Source organism: Malus domestica, chromosome 09 (assembly GCF_042453785.1).
Source record: "Malus domestica chromosome 09, GDT2T_hap1".
Taxonomy (NCBI): domain Eukaryota; kingdom Viridiplantae; phylum Streptophyta; class Magnoliopsida; order Rosales; family Rosaceae; genus Malus; species Malus domestica.
Window position 1 is genome coordinate 31,502,984 of NC_091669.1, and position 20,922 is coordinate 31,523,905.

A 20,922-nucleotide genomic window follows, 5' to 3' on the forward strand; every position below is an offset into this window, starting at 1 on the left:
TAAGATATCTCCGTGGCAGAATGAATCTTGGTATGACACGTCACGACCTCGATATTCCTTGAATACCCGGATAGGCATGTGCTGGCCGACACCTGAGGGTGACGAAAGCCATTTCAATCTGTCACATCCCGGGCCCGTTCCACCACCGTAGCACAATATTGTCCGCTTTGGGCCCCGACTACGCCCTCACGATTTTGTTTCTGGAAACTCACACGAGAACTTCCCAGTAGGTCACCCATCATGGGATTGCCCTCGCGCGCTACTTGCTTAACTTCAAAGTTTCGATGGAACCCGAAGCCAGTGAGCTCCCAAAAGGCCTCAACAAGGGACAATCTTGCTTCAGTTTCTTTCTATTACAGAATAATGTGCTGATATGCTTACAAAGGGCTTGTGTTCTTCTTAGTTTAGTGTTCATTGTTCCAATCTTATGTTAGGTCCTTCTCTTCATAAGATTGAGGGGGAATGTTGGAATATAAGGAATGGTTAGGATGGTGCCATGTGTTATTAGAATAGTAGAGAATCTTGAGTTAGTTATAATGGGTTTGTATTTACATAAGACCAAGGTATAAAATATCGATGATATCGGAATTATCGGTAGTTCAAAAACACGGAAATTTCGATGGAAATATCGGGATATTATCGATATCGATAAAAATTGAATAAAAACCACGGAAATTGTAAGAAAAATTTGGAATTTTTTATTGAAACTTTGCAAGATGTTTATTTAGTCAATTATCTATTAGTTTATCACAAAAAATTGGAAGGAAATGCATTGCATGATAGATATAACTGATTTAAGTTGATTATATAGCGAGCTGGCAAACATTGTGAGTGTAGAAAATATGTAGTAATTAATGAAAGAAGTTTAAACACACCATAATCATTTATATATAATGAATTAGTACAATATTTTACACTTTATACATTGCATGGTAAGATACATGAGTGACTTAGTAAGGTCAAAAATATTGATGATATCGGAAATATCGGTAGTCCAAAAAAATATCGATAGTCCAAAAACACGGAAATTTCAATGGAAATATCGGGATATTATGGATATTTTAGACCATGTATAAGACAGATGTTAGAGTAATAAATTCAATGAAATATTGCTGAATATTCATTACTTTAGCTTTCTCTCTACTTTCTCTCACTACGAAATCTCTCTCTGTATTCATGTCTTCTTTTGTACACTTCTCCATTACTGTTGTCACACCATACTGCATGATGAAAACTTCATCATCTTGGTAAAGAAGATTTAAAGAAAGAGAGAGAGTACTGTATATGGTGCACTTGGGCAAGTTCCCTCAATGCATCTTTATATATAAAGCCAAGCCAACAACCACTTTTGGGGTCACAAGCTTCACAGAAATTTTTTGGACAAAAATGCCCAAAAAAAAAAAAAATTTCAAAAGCAACCCAAAATAATGCAGGGGTATTTTCATCATTTTGACAGTGTTTTTGTAATAAATAATTATTTTGTATAGTTTTTTTTCTTCTAAAAATTAGTACTTCACAATAGGCTAGCAATAATGTGATTCAACTAGTTGTTCATTAAATATTATTTTCCCTATTTTTAAACATGTTCAAAACATCTTAAGAGGTGTGTAATGCCAGTTATAAAAAAGGTCTTTTGCACGCGCATAATAATATGATTAAATTAGTTGTCAAATGATTGTTTTTTGTTTTGTTTTGAACAAACAATATTATCTATGACACACCCTGACCTGGAATGTCCATTATGACTCCAAATCGAGCTGTGCTAGCCGACACCTGGAAGGTGACAAAACCGTAAAGTAGTGGTGTGGAAAATGTGAATAAATTTAAACCTAGAAGTACCTAAAGACAAAAATGCATTGTGAGCAGGAATGAACTCATTTCACACGCGACGTTAGAGCATAAGTAAAGTACAGTAATGTGGGTAAGGATCATACCCTCAGAGGTAGCCACCTATACTGAGATTCGCCACGAATCCTCGCCGATACGAACTTTCAGTAGCTAAAACCTGAAGGGGCGCAAAATAAGGGTGAATGGGCCTGAAAATAAAGTTTTTAATAAAAACCTTTGAAAATGTTATAACCCCTCGCTGTAAAACCCATATAATTTCCTAGAAAATAATAATACATACATATATAGAAATCATGCTCGAGAATAGTGAAAACCAAGTATATGCCATGTCAAGTATCTCATCAATGAAATAAGTAAGCCAGGTGAAATAAATCAATGTAAAATGATAAGCCAGCCGGAGTCACCTAACGTGACCTGTACGGCTGAACCTATATCTCATTAAATATGCCTGCACATGAGTCGAAACCACCTATTGTGGCATGTACGACAGGGCTGTTGTAAATAAGTACGCTCAAGTGCTACGATCACATGAAGGTTGTGCGAATAATTGCAAGTCACCTACAAGTCGGAACCACTTAATATGGTCTATATGACAGAGCTGTGCACCAAACTTGGATCCAAGGTGAGTGTGCGGTACAGGAGGTGAACTTCACATGAAGGATTGTGCCCTGGCCACGGGCGGGAGCACTGACACCGGGGTGCAGGATAATGAGCTATACATGTCTCTACGTATAACCATAACCAATGCAACTTCTAACATCATATAGTACTCACCTGAACTTACCTGGCCTCCGCGGCATCACACAATAGTATGCATATACATACCAATGCATATAATAAAATGAAATGCAAGCATGTCGTGGCATTTAAAAGAATACACTCGTTTCAAAATAGTTTTCTGCGAAAATGTAAAGCATATATACTTATATATAGAAAAGCAAAAGCTCACTCACCTGGAGTCTGCGCTACAACTCGCTAACACAAACATTAAGGCGTCACGAACAATCGGCGCCTAGAACATTTATCAAATCATGTCTTATAATTCTTATCAATAGAACATGTAACTTACATATCCTATTTGGGAAGATCCGTACGTCGGATTCTCGATCTGTAAGTTTCTATTATCCTCAAATATTATGTACTATAACGTATCAAAGTCTGGTGACGATCCAACGGTCAGATCGTCGATTGCTATAATGATCAAGCAGCGGACCTTAATGGAACTACGCTCAAACGACGGAAATTCGTCAATCGAACTTCACCAATGGAATCAGGGTATTCAAATTTATCCTAGGAAGGTTAGGGGACGTCTCGACCCACGCGTCGCCCTTACTTGCCGGAAAAATCAACTATTCATAAAAATTCTAAAAGATTACAGAAATAAAGATCTCAGTGAGTGGAGCAAATTTCATACCTTTGACTAAGGCCAATTGGCTGGAAAAAGCCTCAAGTTCATGAAAACCCGCCGGAACCCTAGGTTTGGTGTGTTCCTAATTCGACTCCAAAATAACTCCGACACCTCAACCAATGCTTGGGCTTTGTTCCAGGCCTCAAAGGGAGTCCAATGGTGGTGGTAATGGGAAGAAAACGTTTCAAATTTGGTGGATCTCGGCCACGGTCTCACGGCACCCACGGGATCATTTCTTCCCAATTCCGAACCTAATCTCCTCAAATTTGATGTAGAAATGGTAGAGGAATGGTCAATATGAGGATTGGGAGTGGTAGATTGGCCCAATCCATCGGAAAAATGATGAATTTCATCGGAGAAACCTACGGGTCGTAACCGGGTTCGCAGGTCGCACGGGTCAAGGGTGATTCTGTGCTTCTCATTTCTCTCCCTTCCCTTCCTTTCTTCTGCTTCCTATTGGTTCTCTTCACATCACTCCTCTTCTGATTTGTCTCACCTCTCCCTCCTTTCTCTCCTTTATACTTCATCTGCACCGACCATCTTTTGTTCCTTTTAATCTGGGCCACACACGTGGCATCCCAGATTTTGCTTCAAAAATCTGGAATTTTCTAGATTTTAACCAATTTACTAAAACGTTAATAACTCCTTCGTTATAACTCCAAATTGCATTTCGTTTGCGCACACGCGTCCGTAGCGATGAGTAATACGAGGATACGCTGAGAAAACGAACCTTACATGACATGGCAAGACAATCAACAAAAAAATCAACACTTTGCCGCGAAGGGCATTTTCGTAAGCTCACTTATTAAAATTATAAAAATCATAATTTTTAGGGACGGGCTGTTACAATCTACACTAACCTTACAATAGGCTAGCAATAATGTGATTCAATCAGTTGTTTATTAAATATTATCTTCTCTATTCTTAATGTAAATTCAATAGAATGTATATGGAAATTAAAAGAACGATTTTATTATGTGAATTTAGTTGCTTTAATTGGTTTGTGAGGGGTTTTTTTCTAGCATGATCTAAGATTATTCATTTACTTCAAATATTTGACTTTCCTTTTGTCAATTCACGCATAATACATTTAAAACGTATAAGTCGCGCATAACACGCCGTAAATCAAAAAATACATTTTGCATGCCCTCATGCGCATGCATGAAAGCTGGTATATATATATGAGCGCATGCATGAAAGCTGGTATATATATAGGAGGGAGTAGGCAAAGCCGTGGTGGATGGGAAAGACTCTTGTGATGGCTACTTTTTTCATTTTTGTTTTTTGATGTAATATCACGTACATGCATGAAAGCTATGTGTGTGTGTGTGTGTATATATATATATATATATATATATATATATGAGGGAGTAGGCAACGCCGTGGTGGATGGGAAAGACTCTTGTCATGGCTACTTTTTCCATTTTGTTTTTTGCATTGATGTAATATGCACACAGTTTGCATTTCTCTTAGCTTTTTTTCCGAAACACTATAACTTTTTTGTCTACCATGCTTGAACTCTAAACATATTTTTATATTTTGTTTTGTCTATCTTTTCTCTCTTATACTCATCTCATCTTACTTTTCTCATTATAGTTTTGAATCCTCCCTCTACTCCTTAATAGTAAATAAATTTAAGAAAAATTAAAGGCCTTTGGTTTAAAATTGTCTTTGAAATTGATATAACTCCTCACTTTGGTCCCTGACAATGAAAATTAATAAAATTGGTCCGTGGGTTTGTCCACTATAATTATTTTGGTCATTTCGTGAAAAATATGTCATTATTGTCGTTAAATTGTCATGTGAACTATCACATGACCACTTATTAGTCCCTGATATAACTCCTCACTTTGATCCCTGACAATGAAAATTAATAGAATTGGTCCATAAGTTTGTCCCTTATAAATTGTTTTGATCATTTTGTGAAAAATCTATCAATATCGTCGTTAAATTATAACAAGAACAACCACATGACCACTTTTTGGGGATATTTTGGTCAAACTAACCCCTTCACTTGACGAGAATATTGACAGATTTTTTATAATTACTAAAATGATTAACAGTGGACAAACTTATGTCAATTTTAAAAATCATTTCGACTAAAAAGCTAAAAATAAAATGCAAATACTTCGTATCTATGCTGTCAACTGAATTGAAAAATGCATTAGTTTGTTGACACAGTACGGGTTCTCCATGAAACCATAATTGACCAAAAAAAAAAGACATGAAGCCATAAGAATCACCTTAGCACAAAAAAGAGAGCAAAAACTCATGCAAAAAATTAACCCAAATTCTTTCCTTGAGAAACCCCAAGTAGCTCTATTATTAAACTACACGATTCTCTCAATCAATTGACATAATTGGGCAACCTTGGGGCAAGTAAGATAAGTACAAGTGGTAAAATGAGATAGAATAGATTATGGAAGTAAAGTTAGATTTCGTGTAGAATACAAATGACATAACAAGTGATATTATACTATAAAACTAATTGTGGAGAAAAAATTTGAACTAAATGTAGTGGAGATAACATTCACTCTAGTAAATTTGGTTGCGCTCACGTATCTGTGTCAAACTAATTGTAAGAGATCATCCAAATTTTGTAACATGTGTACAATTATTATTATTTGACATCTAAATATGTAACGATAAACCCTAAAATTTAGTAGAAATTTATAAAATTACGCAACCAAGAAGAAAGAACATAATATCTAATAGATTGTATTTGGACTTTGACTCGTATACACAAGAACAATTGCTATTACTCAAGAACCAAAATACAACTCAATATCTTCAACATACTTTGCTCTGGACAAGGCAAAATATATAAATTGTTACAGCTAAAGATTCGAAATAACTTCCTAACAACTTTTACACATGGACCAACAAACACATATATAAAATGATGACATGACATGTGATTTGCAAGAGTTTAATAACATCCTAACAGACCATTAAATGATAAATATATTAAGTAAACGTATGTACCGTAATCATTAAATGAAAAATCTATTAAATAAACGTATGTACCATAACTAAGTCCTACAATTAAAATTGATAACAAAATAGTTTCAAGAACTTATACATATTCACACTTTGGTCCTTCAATTGCATTGCATCATGTGTTTCCACCAATTTTCGAAGGACTTGGATTGTCTGCCCTCCCATTTCGGTGCCCTCCCCGTGTCCTCCTGTTTTGTGTGGTCACGGTTAAGATACGTCAACATTTTATATTGTTTTTTTATAAAAATAATAAAACAAAAAGAAATAGTAATATAAAATGTTGACGTGGCTTAACAGTGACCACACAAACAGAAGGGTACGAAGAGGGCACCGAAATGGGAGAGCAGACAATCCAAGTCCATTTTCGAAACCAGTCATGGGGTCCCCACCTTGCATTGATAAGTGAATCCCACTGGTAATATGGGGACAATATTCCACAAGAAGAGATGATGAGTCATGGAAATTGCGGAGGAAAATGTAGACTAATAAAAAAAGAGTCCTTAATTCGGTGCGCGAATCAAAGTGCCTTTTGCGCCTTTCCTACGATCTTTCTTCTCTTAAGCAAAGATTCGAATTCGAGATTGGCAGAGAAACGGCCATGCGAGCAATTCACGGGAAGGAAAAGACCTAACAGGAAGTAAAGTCGAAGTCAACTTAAAACACTAGACAAAACCGTGTCACATGATGATCCCTTGAAACGAAAACGTCAAACTGATCTTTATCGTGGATAATGCTTGTGAACTTTGTTTACTTCTCTTTCAGTATAGTGTTGGATTCATCATCGACAAAACTTAATCTTAAGATTTCTCACATACAAGTGAAAAGTAGTATTTCTCTATCCTAATACGAAGTTGCGACGAGACAGAAGTAGATACTCTCTATATTAATAGAAATGCTCTATATTTTAAAAGGCTTCTAAATTTTGATGATTTAACGGATTAGACTGAATCACTAAATATGACAAGGGAGAACGGAATGTTTCCTAACTATATTTTTGTTGCAAATGGTCATTTACAATGTTTTTTAAATTTCCACAATTTAGCGGAATTAATTGGATCACTAAATATAGCAATGGGGAAGGAATATTTCCCAACTGTATGATTATGAGATGATTAATTGAGACACCAAGTGTAGAAAAAGTTGGTGCGCCTGAGTCGAAAACAACTTTAGCATTATCTCGAGAAAGTGGATTTACAAAATACTGAGTTGAATACCAAAATTTTCCACCCAATATAAAGTCAAGAGAAAGTATACTATATATATGATTAGCATAGAAAAGTCCTCCACCTAACGTTCATAACAAGGGAATGTAGTATTCAATGATATGGAAATAAATCGCTAAAACAGTTGTATATATCAAATTTAACGGCTAAAACACTCATAACACCGCATGATACGTAGCATTAACGTCACACTCCAATCATAAGTTTAAACTAAAGAATGTAGGATAATTATTAGGTTCTATAATTTATTAAACAGAGTACCATCAAATCACCTACATAATGTTCAAGCCTAGTACAATTTCGACTGCCTATAAGAAGCAAGAAAGAAAAGAGAACAGATTGGTTTTTGGACTTTACTCGGAAGCAAATCCACCGTCCATACAATCATGTCGGATTCGAAATTTGGGGATCCAGTCTACTCTGCCAAATAATCGAATCCGATCCACTTCCACCTGATCCAAATGGAATTGGAGCGGATCAAACTGGTCGGTTTGAGCACATTGAAACGGATCTTCAACACCCGTATCTGCACTAATGTATAGAACCAACACTGAAATATATCAAGATGTAAAGGTCAAGTTGCCTGATATGAAGCCGGTTTACATAACAGCCAGCAATCACGAAGAGGTCAGGATCAAGACATAACGAAAACTATCGATTAAATTCAATTGGTTGATCAATCCTATAAGTCCTACACTCTAACACCAGAATCACAAAAATGCAGCACAATATTGCTCTTCCTTTCTTCAAACCCTTTTTACGACGAGTAGACCAAAATATGAAGAAGAAAAAAATGTCTGTATTAACTGGATGATCTTCACCTGAGATAGCGAGACGCGATATAAAACTCTTGCCACCCCCTTCCAGAAACAAATCACATTTTATTGGTTCTGAGTTTCCTCTGGTCCCTTTGCTTTGCCTCTCAGCATGTCAGTGAAATTTCCCCGCATGATTCTCCTTAATCTAGTGTCTTCTGCAGGTGGTAATGGTGCAGCCTTCGGGGACTCAACCGGCTCTGGTGGTGGCTCGGGACTTTCTTTCTTTCCCAGTAGACCACCTTCACCAAAGAAACTACTCACGGAGGATGCAAGCCCAGCCCCCATCACCTTACTGATAGTGTCGAAGGTTCCACCAGATCTCTCCTTCATTACAATTTCAAGGGCTTCTTTGTGTGCAGGATCAAGCGCATCAGTGTCTCTCAACAAGTTCTGTATCGCAGGCATAAGGAAGTCCCGAACACTAGTTGCCGAAATATCTGGATTCATTACGTACATTTGAAACTCAATATCAGTAACACATTAGAATGCGCTGAAAAAACTGAAACATATGGTTGCAAAAATAAACTCAGCTGAGAATGGATTTAACATAATCGTAGGCCATCGGTTTAACATAATAGTAAGTCATCAAAAGTCTTCGCAACCAGTTAAGAATGCTAGGAAGCTACAGTTTGGCATGGTGGGAATTGTTAGGGCACCAACAAAAAACTAGTTTCTAAACATGATTGTAAACTTCCAACGAAGATCAGTCAAAGTGAAACTGATATGACCTAAGGGTATTGACTCAAACATCTTGTTTTTACATAAACACATGATTTCCAGCATGTAAGCTCAAAAACTTAGAAGAACTAGTGATCCGTGTATCATAATAAACATTATAGTAGTTTAATATTGATGTTTGTTCGCATGCTAAAGAAGCATAACATCTTTGAGAGTAAAACTAAAAATAAAAATGCATGTGATTCCCTTTGCATAACGTATATTAATTCTGAAAATAATTTGCATAAAAAAACCAAATTTCTTTAACATGTTCCCAAGAAGTGGACACAAGTGTCATGTTCAATATTATACGAAGCAAGCGAATGATAATGTAGCTCAAGGTGTGTAAGGGCACAGAAAGGGAAGAAAAATTAATAAAATAACGATAAATAGAACATTTGGGTCCTAAAAAAATGAAAACCTGTTGCATCCAGAGCACGGATTGCTTCACAAAATGCGTTGGCTCTCTCACGCCGCCGCATCAAGTCACTTGAAGGTGGAGTGGCTGTCAGTTGAAAAATCTTGGACAAAAGATGTACATCATGTCAAAGAAACAAAGTAACCCAATGACTATTCAATAATGAATCCACTAGAACATTGTCCAACGAACTAAATAATGTTTGTATGCTTATTAACAAGTTGATGAAAATGTGCTAATAGTAATTTATTGAGTAAACATGTAGAGGATATAATCTTTAAGTCGATCCGTTGTATGTGGTACAGCAACCACCAATGCACGAACCACAGCAATGGTAGCTTCATGAGATCCATCTTCAAGAAAAGCATCCATTTGAACACGTATCTTATCAACAATCTGGGAGGTTTAAATTTGGTCAGTCAGATGTATGAAAACTGTTCAATTAAGATAGCTAATATCTTAATTGCAGAAGGAAGAGAATTCATACCATGTCATTTTTAAAATGTTGGGCCACTGCTCCAAAGGCATCTATGCTTGCATACTTCACACTCAGGTTTTGGTCAGAGCCCAGAGTAACTAGGGCAGGCAATATATGAGTTGATGCAACTTTCGCATCGATATATGGAACCTATAAACAAAAGGAACCAATAATTATTGCTTAAAGTCTGACACATAAAGAACTTAGGACTCCAAGAATGGCAAAACTTACAATGACTTTCAACAGATTGGCGGCATTTATTTTCATATCTATGTTGGAGCTGACAACCATTTCCCAGAGTAAGTTAAATATCATACCGTGATGATCTTCAAATGTGCTGCATTATGAAAAGCCCTTCGGTCAAAATTAAGTTATGAAAAGTTAGTTGCAAAGGGTATTTATTCCTTTACTAACCAAAGGAAGCGAACAGCATCAACAATCTCAGCATTGCACTTCGTAGATTGATTTGCAACACCTTCAACTAATAGCTTTCTCAGGTACTCCAGTAATTGTTCATGCTTGCTTGGACCACCCAAAACACCAGCCAAGAGAAGAGGTAGGACACACATGGTAGCCAATCTATTAGCCACAGCCGTTCTTGGCCTCAAACCTGTTATGTATTGTAGATAATATCCACAATTAAGAGCACACGCCACACTGGTGTGAAAGGATTTCAAATAACTTTAAAGTTATTACCTTTGATTCCGGAATGGGTTGCAGATGGAAAAAATGTCAATTCAGCATCTTCCCCAACGGCTACCAAGAATACAGGCAGCATTATGTGTGTCAAATAAGAATCCCCATAGAGTTCTGATACAGCCAATAGAAACTGCATTACCAACATTTAGATTAGAAACAACTAATAAAAGTACTGTTGATGATGTAATATAAAAATGACACCAAAGATGGAGAAAGATACCTTGGTAATTTGGTTTCGCAAATTATCCTCTTTTGGAGGTAACAAGCATGCGAGTTGTATTAAAGCAGGAAAGCAGTCGACATGCAGCCACTCAAATGCAGGCAATTGAACATGTCCACTACCGAGATAACAAAATGCTCATAAGCAGTTATAGTAAATCAAAATTTAACAATATCACCATCTAAAGACAAATGTGAAATGGCTATGTGCTGTCAGAAAGCAGTAGACAGGCCTGAAAAAAGAATATATAAAGGTCGTACCCAGTGCACAAGGCTCCCGCTTTACGCAGGGTCTGGGAGAGGTGAATGTCGGCTAGCCTTACCCCCATTTATGGAGAGGCTGCTCCCAAGTCTCGAACCAGAGACCAGCTCATGGGCGAAGGCACTTGCCATCGCACCAAGTGCGACCTCTTGAAAAAAGAATATATAAGAAAGTAAAATAAAGAAGGAAAAAAAAGAGAGAATAGAGCTTACCCTGCATACAATTCAAGGAAAGATTTGGAAAATATGGTTCCAGTTGTTTCAGGATCAGATGAAACTGGGCACATCTCAATTGCTTTCTGGTGCACATAAGGAATAATTTCCACTAGCATTCGTAGTAAAACATCAACATTCCAGCGTTCTCGTTCACCTAAAACACGAAGATGTGACTCCACAGAACCTTCAACGCCCGAAAGAGGAGGACAGCGCTGCAATGTCACAAGGATGCAAATTAAAGAAAGTGTTATTCGAGAGACTTTAGTCATAAGTGGAAAATATATTTAAACACAAACTGACCTGAACAGAACTTGATATATGAGAGAGTAGAACTCTTAAGATATGGTCTAATTTGTTTCCCCACTTGTTTACTGCAAGAACTAATTGCTTAAGCGTCGTTTCCACCACCACTCCAGAGGGATCACAGACCAATTGGAACATCAAGTCCTCAACCTATAAATAAAAAAATACAGTAAAATATTGGAGAAACATATCCTTGCCTACTTTATACTTTTATTTCTTGTCAGTCATCATATTATGAGGAGAAAATTCTCCATTCCCTAGACCATGTGGCATCAACCTGTTCTAGAGCTTACATTGTAGCCATTTCTGTCAAGTCAGAATTCCTCTCCATGAGAGCCTCTGAAGCATATTAGTGAGGCTGACCTTGTAATATTTGTCCATGTTCGGGAAGAGTGGAAGCAGCAATGCAAGATTATGTGCAGCAGCCTCGCGGACAATAGTTGCAGAATCTTCAATGAGTTGTTGAACAATGGACAATATAAGAGAATCACGAATCTCAGGACGGACAAATTCTGCAAGCTCTCCACATGATTGAGCAACTAGCAGCCTGCGTTCCTCATACATATGATTTATCTGCAACCCACAAACCGGAGAAACATAAGAAAAACTTATCAGAAATACGAAAAGGTTAGAGAAGATCCTCTCAAGATGGGGGCTCAAACTAACTTGTTCCCAACACTGGGGAAGCAATTCTGTTTCTGTTCTCATCTCTCCTACATCCTTAGCAAGGGTAACACATGCCTGAAATGCAGTTAAAATATTCAGGAACAAGTCCAAAACAATGCAGCTATTTACAAATAATGTAGTACTTTAAATATTAGCCTTACATCCATTATAATTCTTCTCTGCTGCTCATCTGGGCGTTTGATTAGATTAAACAATGTGTGGGTTAAGGAATCCCGAGTGCTGCTATCTGGATGGCGTTCAATCGCACACATGATTAGGGGAAGAAGCTCCTGTGAATACATAACCAATAAAAAAATATAAATATATCCTTCTATTAAAGGATCCATTTAATGGTCCATATGTAGAAAACTTAATATAGAATATGGTGTACATACATACAATAGATAATAATATAGATATATGTTATATATACACATACATATAATATATATGTACGTATGTTTATTAGGAAAATGTAAAAGAAGCAAACCTCCCGATGGTTGATCAAAACATAAGGAACAATCTTCGGCAAAGCATCAGCAAGGATCTGAATGGTCTCTAAGCCCTGTAAAATATAAGCATAACTTTAGAAAAGGAATAGAAGGGAAAGGCAGGGTTCCAAAGCTTCTAAAACATCATTCTACGTTCTAATACTGAAAATTTAGATGGGTGTCCCATCCAAAACGAAAAGAAAAAGAGCTGTGCCAGGGTAGATATGAAAAGAAGAGCCAACTCTGGAAGAAGAAAAACATTTCTGATCTGGTCCGCCTATAAAGGCATTGATGCAATAAAAGAAATGTAAAAGAAACTTGCCCTTTTCTCGGAAACATCTTCAGGACTAAGCTTCTCTGACGTTAAATGTAGGCTGCTGCCTGATGAAGGTTCACCATTTTGTCTGGAGACGCTATCACCATTCACCAAGGTACTACTATCGCTTAACACACCGACAGAAACCTCATGTGAAACTTCCTTCGGTTTAACTGTGTTATCATGAAAAGTTTGAGCAGCCAGAGACTGATCTTCTTCCTTTTCCACAACTCTCGATTCTACATCAATTGCTGGGATTACGCTTTTATCTTCATCCACGACAACGACCTTTTCTTCCATTTGCACAGGTTCTTTTCCAAAATTGGTGGAATCTGAATAATCATTAGCTTTTGCGTTTTTGGATTTTAAACTTTCTAGTTCCATCTGTAGTGATTTAATTTCTTCCTTGTATTTTTCCAAGGACAGAGGTTGGATTTGATCAGCATCAGCAGCTACCATATTCCGTCCAGAACGATATCCTTCAATGTGCATTTTCAATGCAGTGACTTCAGCTCTGCAATCATTGAGCTCCTTTCTCTGGTGTTCCAAGGACTTCTTCAGATCTTGTACCTGAAATAAAGGGTGTATTTTATTTTTTACGTATGAATATTCATTAGATAGCATCTCAATGCAGTGTAATAAAGAGACTTACAAGGTTTTCTTTGTCTTTAAGATCCTTCTGAAGAGCTTCCAATGATTTGATTAGAGTACTTATTTGGCCTTCAGCCAAATCTTTGTTTTTAAGTAAGGATAGCTTTTCAAGATATAGACTCTCCTTTTCTTTTGATAATGAATCATTTTCTCGGAGCATGCAAATTTTCTCCTGAATATAGCAAAGTATTTATGTTGAGTTTAGAAAAAGAAAAATGAAAATCCTACATAGTAGTTGAACTTGCAAAGTTTCAGTAATTAACTAATTAACTTCAAGTCTTAAAACTTGACATCAAGACAATCTAGGTATTTAAGTCAAGACAGTATGCATCCACAACAAGTGTTGTTGCAAACAAAGCAGAAACTAAGGAAAAGAATGGTGCATATTGAGAAATAATTTATGAGCAAAAACTTGATGAAAATTTCACAACCCACAGATCTACAGATTGATATGCTTGAGCCATGGTTTTAGAGGAAAAAAAATTGCAAACTTAAATAACAAATGTGTTCAGTGCATCACAAAGTAAAAGATATGGGTTTAGTTGTGGTCGAGTTAGCCAAAGTGCTAAACATGGATTACTAGATAGAATTAGCAACACCCAGCAACTAATGAAGCTTTAATTTCAGATGAAGTTAATTTCCAATGGCTAAGACTATTTGTGCTACACTGCTACTTGAGTAATAAACATACAACAAACATGCTACAGGACACAGGCCATGACCACAAAAGCAGAAGCAAGTGAAAAGCTTTGAATCCCTTGTCTAACAAGGTCGGGGAAAGCATGGTAAAAGACATTCTGTATATGGAACTTCAGAAACTTGCCAACATCACATAATCTGGGAAGTACCTCAGCAGCCTCTGTAGTGGATGAAAGATACTGATAATAATAATGGCGCAGTGCATCTGGCACACATGCAGGTGAGTTCTTCCAAACATCTAGATTCTGATCTGTGACCTGCGGAGAATGTATTGACAGGTTATTAGAATATTTGAAGATTAGTCAAACAGGGTATGATAATATACCAAGATTTGCCACACAAACAAAGTGAACATAGCACCACATTCACCTGATGCAAAGGTTTAGAAACCTAGTGGGGCTTCCAAGAGATCAACCTAGTACAATAGTTCCTAAAAAGTTGTTCAATGCTACTTATTACTGAAACGAACAGCAATTCCAATCTAGTAAAACATCTTTCTTTTCTTTATTTTAAATATTTGTTTTCTGCAAACCGTTTTCTTTCTTTTGTTAATAAAACAAATTAAGCCTGCTGTTGTTACAATGACAGAAAGCTGCCATTACTTAAATAATAAGTAAATCAAACTAACATTAAACAACTCATCGGCAGGGAAGTTTCAACCATGAGCACAACGGGGTTCTTCACCCACGAAACTAGTTTTATGCTTGATCAACATAAAAACAAAAAACAGAATAACTTGTTTTTTGGTCTGAAGATATTTGAGAGTGGAGTAAGGAAATACAAAGAGAGATTAAGGTATAACTAGTTAGTCATCATCCTTCCGACAAGAGAGATAGAGAAAGTATTACACCAAGTGATCAGTAAGGATATAACTAGTCAGTCATCATCAATATGGATTTGTTCTTTTATGAGTGTTTCATCATCTTTTTGATGGCCCTATTGTTATTGTACTAAAAAAAAAAAAGGTCGTACCCAGTGCACAAGGCTCCCGTTTTACGCAAGGTCTGGGAGAGGTGAATGTCGGCTAGCCTTACCCCTTATTGTTATTGTACTACATTTGTGGAATATTTGTAATAAATTTTAATTCTTACTTCTTATAGAATTAAAAATTATACCAATTGAAGTGTGGAAGGTCCTAGGAGAGACGGATATAGCATGACTCACAAACCTTTTCAATAAGATTTTGAAAACGAAGAAGATACCAAATGAGTGGCGAAAAAGCACTTTGGTGCCTATTTACAAAAACAAAGGCAACATACAAAATTGCATGAACTCTAGGGGTATTAAGTTAATGAGTCATACAATGAAGGTTTGGGAGAGAGTAATTGAGCATAGACTAAGGCTAGTGACACGGATCTCAGAGAATCAATTTGGGTTCATGCTAGGGTGCTTGACGATGGAGGCAATCTATCTCTTAGGAATATTGATGGAGCGATATAGAGATATGCAAAAGTATTTGCACATGGTCTTTATAGATTTGGAAAAAGCGTATGATAGGGTCCCAAGAGAAATTATTTGGAGGATTTTAGAGAGGACATGAGTTTGAGTGGCATATATCCAAGCAATAAAGTATATGTATGATGGAGCAATGATTGTAGTAAGAACTCATGAAGGACAAACTGAAAGCTCTCCCATAACCATAGGGTTACACCAAGGCTCAACTTTATGTCCTTACCTTTTCGCATTGGTAATGGACGAGTTAACGGGACATATTCAAGATGATATCCCTTGGTGTATACTTTTCTCAGATGATATAGTATTGCTAGATGAAAAGCGGAGGGAGTAAATGCAAAGCTTAACCTTTGGCAGGAAGTGTTGGAATCTTAACGTCTTCGCCTAAGTAGGTCAAAGGCATAGTATATGGAGTGCAAGTTCAGTGGAAATGGGGTCCAAATGAGATAGGGTGAGGATTGGAGATTAGGAAGTACCAAAGAGTGAACGCTTTCGTTATCTTGGATCTATCTTGCAAAAGAACAAAGAATTAAATGGAGATCTCAATCATATAATACAACCTGGATGGATGAAGTTGAAGGGTGCATCACGTGTGTTGAGCGAAAGTCGTATGCCACTAAAGCTCAAGAGAAAAGCTAGGACAACAATAAGGCCAACAATGCTTCATGGCACGGAATATTGGGTGGTCAAAAAGTAAAACGTAACACGTGCAAAAAATGAGTGTAACGGAGATGAGAATGCTTCATTGAAATAGGATTAAGAGCAAGCATATCCGAGGCAAAGTAGGAGTGGCCGCAATTGAAGATAAGATGAGAGAAAATCAGTTAAGGTGGTTTGGACACATGAACCGAAGACCTATAGATGTTTTGGTTAGAAGATGCGACTATAAGATGAAGGCTCAAGGAAAAAGGGGTAGAGGATGACCTAGGAAGACCTTAAAGGAGACTTTAATAAAAGATATGGAGTACTTGGAGCTAACGGAAGACTTGGTGCAAAATCGAGCACAATGGCATTTTAGGATTCATACAGCCGACTCCACTTAATAGGACAAGGCTTGGTGGTGGTTTTTGTTATTGTTGTATAGAATTAAAAATTAAAAGTCATCTCTAACACTCTCAACGCCCCCATATCAATTTGTAGGTGATGACTTTGTCACATATTTTTGAAGCAAAACTTCTAATGTTTGGATGAAAATATTCCCCTAAAGAATGGCTAAAAATATAATTTACTCACTTTTGGTTTAAAATTTTAAACTTTCCAACATCACTTGCCTAAAAACTGGTTGAATTCACGTTTCGGTGCTTCATAGCTCTCCCTAATGATGGGCCGTAAAACAAAAAATAAAATAATCTCTAGACAGAAGTATCAATAACCCAATAAACACAAACTCAACCAAAAGACGTAGCAAAAAGACATTCTAACTAAGATAGAATTCTAATTACAACATAATTTTACACTACATATACATAAAATCAGGTAAATATTGTTAAGATGTGTTGTGTAGTTACCCTAGCAAGACTTGTCTACAATCCAGTACCATTAATCTACTGTTGGAGGTTGAATCCAATAAACAGTAGGTGAGCCACAGAAATGAAAGGACTCATCCTTTCACATATAAAAATACTGGGGAAAAACAAGGAAAGAAGAGAAACACAATAAGATAATTGCAAGAAGAGAAAAAGACAAGCATTCATGGTGATCCATACCTCCTCAAAAAATGTCATTGCAGTAAGCCGATACCCCGCTATAAGCAAATATTCTTTTACTGCACAGTTAAGATCTCTGCGTTCGTTATCTTTCAACAGACCCAAATCAGAAAAGGAAACATCTCTCTTTTGCCGCTGAAATTCTGGTCCATTATTTACGGAAACATTGGCATTTGAATCTGAATACAAATATGAGCAGAAAATCATGGAACAGAAATGTTTGCAGTTTACTAGTAAAGGAGTATATTGCACATATGGTGAATCTCAAATTTTTCCACTGTTTACAGGTGAAATACTGATTCCTGAAAATATAGAAGAAATGAACAGTAATAAGAAGAGGAAAAAGTGGTGCAAGTCTCCAGCAATGGCATTCATTTGTTAGAAGGTTTTCTACAAAACTGAATTCCAGTACATCTAGGAACAGGCACGGATGCAAAGAAAACCAAGGTCTTATGGGGCTGTATAATTTCAGCTATCTTTTAGGCCATTTGGATGGAAAGAAACAGGCTGATTTTTAGGACTACAAAGTAAGTCGAAGGGACGATCTTTGGGATGAAGTTTGGTTATGGTTATCTCTGTGGGCATCGGTTACTACAGAATTTAGAGATTTTTCATTTTCAGAAATTTGGAGTAATTGGAATGCTGCTATTAGTTAGTTTTGTGATGTTTTCATAGTTCCTAAGTGTTAGGGTGATGTTGCTATTTATCCTGTTTCGTTTGTGCTCCCGGGTTCGAGACTTGGGAGCAGCCTCTCCATAAATGGGGGTAAGGCTAGCCGACATTCACCTCTCCCAGACCCTGCGTAAAGCGGGAGCCTTGTGCACTGGGTATGACCTTTTTTGTTTGTGCTTTTGCGGACTTCTTGTCCGCTCTTGTATTTTTATTGTTTCTTTGCAATAAAAATTTGCTTCTTCTTCAAAACAAAGGAACAGGCATGGATGTCCATATCCAATATGACAAAACCAACAAAGCTTGCCTCGTTATTTTACCTAATAACATCACTATAGATGTGCCTATGGCATTATGGTCGCACTTTATGACAAGATATGTGCAGAGATTTAATAACCAAACCATATGAAAATACGAAGTTACTTAATACAAAGTTCTGCAGCAAACAATATCACAGTGACTACCATTCGAAAAGATATATCAGACTAGAAGCTAAAACAAGCACAAGAATAGAATTTGAAATTCTGGGAAGAAGGGAAACTTACCTCTCAATTCATTTGAAGGTGATTCTGCTTTCTTCTGCAATTCGGCCTTCAGTTTCGAAATGTCCTCTTGGGCTAAGCGAAGCTCATATTCACTAATTGCTAATTTTTCTTCTACTGCTTCTTTCTCCTCTAGCAAACATTGAGGGTCTGCGACTGCATTCCAAAAATCGAAGCAGTAGAAAAATAAAACATTAGTAATGTTCCAATAGAAAATATTGGTATCAAGATTAGTGAGGTACAAGAAGTTTTCTTTTCAAGCTCCAATCATCACCTCATGAGGCAGAGACATAAACCATTTGTAAATCAGTTCTACCACTTTACTGAGAAGGTTCAATTGAAGTTATATTTTGTTAGCTCAGCTTTCAGTTTAGTGGGCTTGTTAGGCTTTCTTGCCCCCACCCCCCAACACACACACACTCAGTCAATCTCCACTACCAGAAACACCCCTTGTAGTTGCGCTTAGAAGCCGCAACATACTGATGGAATTCCTTCCCTCGGCTAGTATTTTATTTCCCTTTTCATTAAAAATAAAAATCGGTTAGGGATTGGGTTGGTAATGGTAACCTCATTAAGAAAAAAGTATACTAGGATGTTCTTAGTTCAGTTTTTCGAACTGACGATCAAGATCAAGCTCGTTGCACTAATTTTGACAACCTTATTTTCCGGAAACTTAAGGTTTTAATGAATCAAACAAAATTTAATACAGAAAAAGGCAACCAATGAAGCAAACATAGTTCCACTTAACAGAAAACACAACTAAAGAAGGCTATACAGAACTCCAGAACAAAGCCATCAAGAAACTGATATTCAGATCTCGCACCTGGCAGCCAAAAGCACGTGCAATCCAGTTATGCACCCACCACATACTCACACTTTTGGTTGCATTCTCTAAATATGCCAAGTAACTCCTCCGCAGAAAGTAACATTTTCACAAAATTGACATGTTGCATAACTAATTTCATTCTCAATTCAGGCTAATTCCTAGAATAAACCAGTGTTTTCTTCCAACCAACTGAAGTTCCTCCTATAGCCTATCGCCTATCGCCCATCCCTTATACAGTGCTTCTATCTGATGGTTGAGGTAGCCCATTTGGGCAGATAATTAAAAGAATTTCAAACACTTTTGAGTTCTGTAACTAGTTTCAAATATAACTTGCCCCTCAAACAAACAAAATGTAATTCGACTTTCGCTATAATTGCCATCGGCAATGATGTTTTGAATGCGAAAATTTTCAGTTATCATTAGCGAGAAGCCGCTAAGGAGACGAAGGATCATTCAAAATTAGGCAAAGTAAACGATCACGAGCGCGCCATTTTGGTGCCATTAACAATGCCAAAGAAAACAGAGTAGAAACCAAAATTCCAAATCTATTAGCTCAACACATCCCCGCATTTTCTTAGAAACCAAACAGAATTAACGAAGATTTGAAATCAACCGAATTCAAACAGATTCAGAAGAGCGTGTGCGAGTGTGAATTGATCTTACGAACCTCGGAGAGAGTTGAAGCGAGAGATCTGATCGGGAGGGAATTGAGTGGAGTCGGCGAAGAAGTCCTTGAGTCGAATGGCCTGGTCGTCTCTGCCATCGTCGAGCAGCTCGTGGAGTAGCTCGAACGCCGTGAGCAGGTAGTTCTCCTCGAGCAGAAAATTCACGACGCAATTGCACAACGACGACCTCTCCACGTCCATCGGAGCTCACAACCTCCGAACCTTATCGCGACGCCATTGAAGAACCAGAGAACCAAAGCAGATCTCTCTCTGTGTCTCTCTATCTCTCTCTGTCTTTCTCTTCTCGCTGCGTATTTTCTTCAGGAGCTCCTCCGGATCGAGTCGTTGAGTTGTGTGGGAGAGAGAGAGGGGAAGGACCGAGGGTACGTGGGCGATTGGGTGCGACGCATCATTCATTTCATCCGTGTTCTCTTCTTTTCAACCGTTGATGCGATGCTTGTTGATTGTAGATCTGCTGACCGCACTTTTCATTAGTACATTCACCACGTGTATTTTGCATGGAAAACTGTAGTGGTGCACCACAAAATAGGGCTGGTTTTGGATTTTTGTCAAAATCGAAACTGAATTGAAATTTTGGTTTGGTTCATTTTTTTGTTCGGTTCTGTTTTTT

General features: G+C 37.3%; 1 protein-coding gene across 2 annotated transcripts; it reads right to left on the reverse strand.

Moving 5' to 3' along the window:
* Window positions 1–7,679: 7,679 nt before the first annotated feature.
* Window positions 7,680–20,729, reverse strand: LOC103444147 (uncharacterized). Of its 2 annotated transcripts, XR_011571083.1 has the most exons (21): window positions 20,294–20,729; window positions 18,804–18,956; window positions 17,590–17,768; window positions 14,581–14,688; window positions 13,734–13,904; window positions 13,088–13,651; window positions 12,765–12,839; window positions 12,436–12,564; window positions 12,275–12,349; window positions 11,972–12,181; window positions 11,606–11,758; window positions 11,303–11,517; window positions 10,830–10,947; window positions 10,607–10,739; window positions 10,325–10,520; window positions 10,142–10,247; window positions 9,920–10,060; window positions 9,705–9,828; window positions 9,436–9,549; window positions 8,301–8,734; window positions 7,680–8,005 (listed from the first exon to the last, which is right to left on the reverse strand). XR_011571083.1 is itself a non-coding variant. In XM_008383062.4 (20 exons), exons 1-20 carry the CDS (start codon window positions 20,490–20,492, stop codon window positions 8,361–8,363), a joined length of 3,537 nt encoding a protein of 1,178 aa, XP_008381284.3. In that variant the 5' UTR covers window positions 20,493–20,729; the 3' UTR covers window positions 7,680–8,360. The 2 variants fall into 2 exon arrangements, 1 of the variants encoding a protein (XP_008381284.3); XM_008383062.4 differs by having other exon boundaries at window positions 7,680–8,734.
* Between the last annotated feature and the right edge of the window lie 193 nt (window positions 20,730–20,922).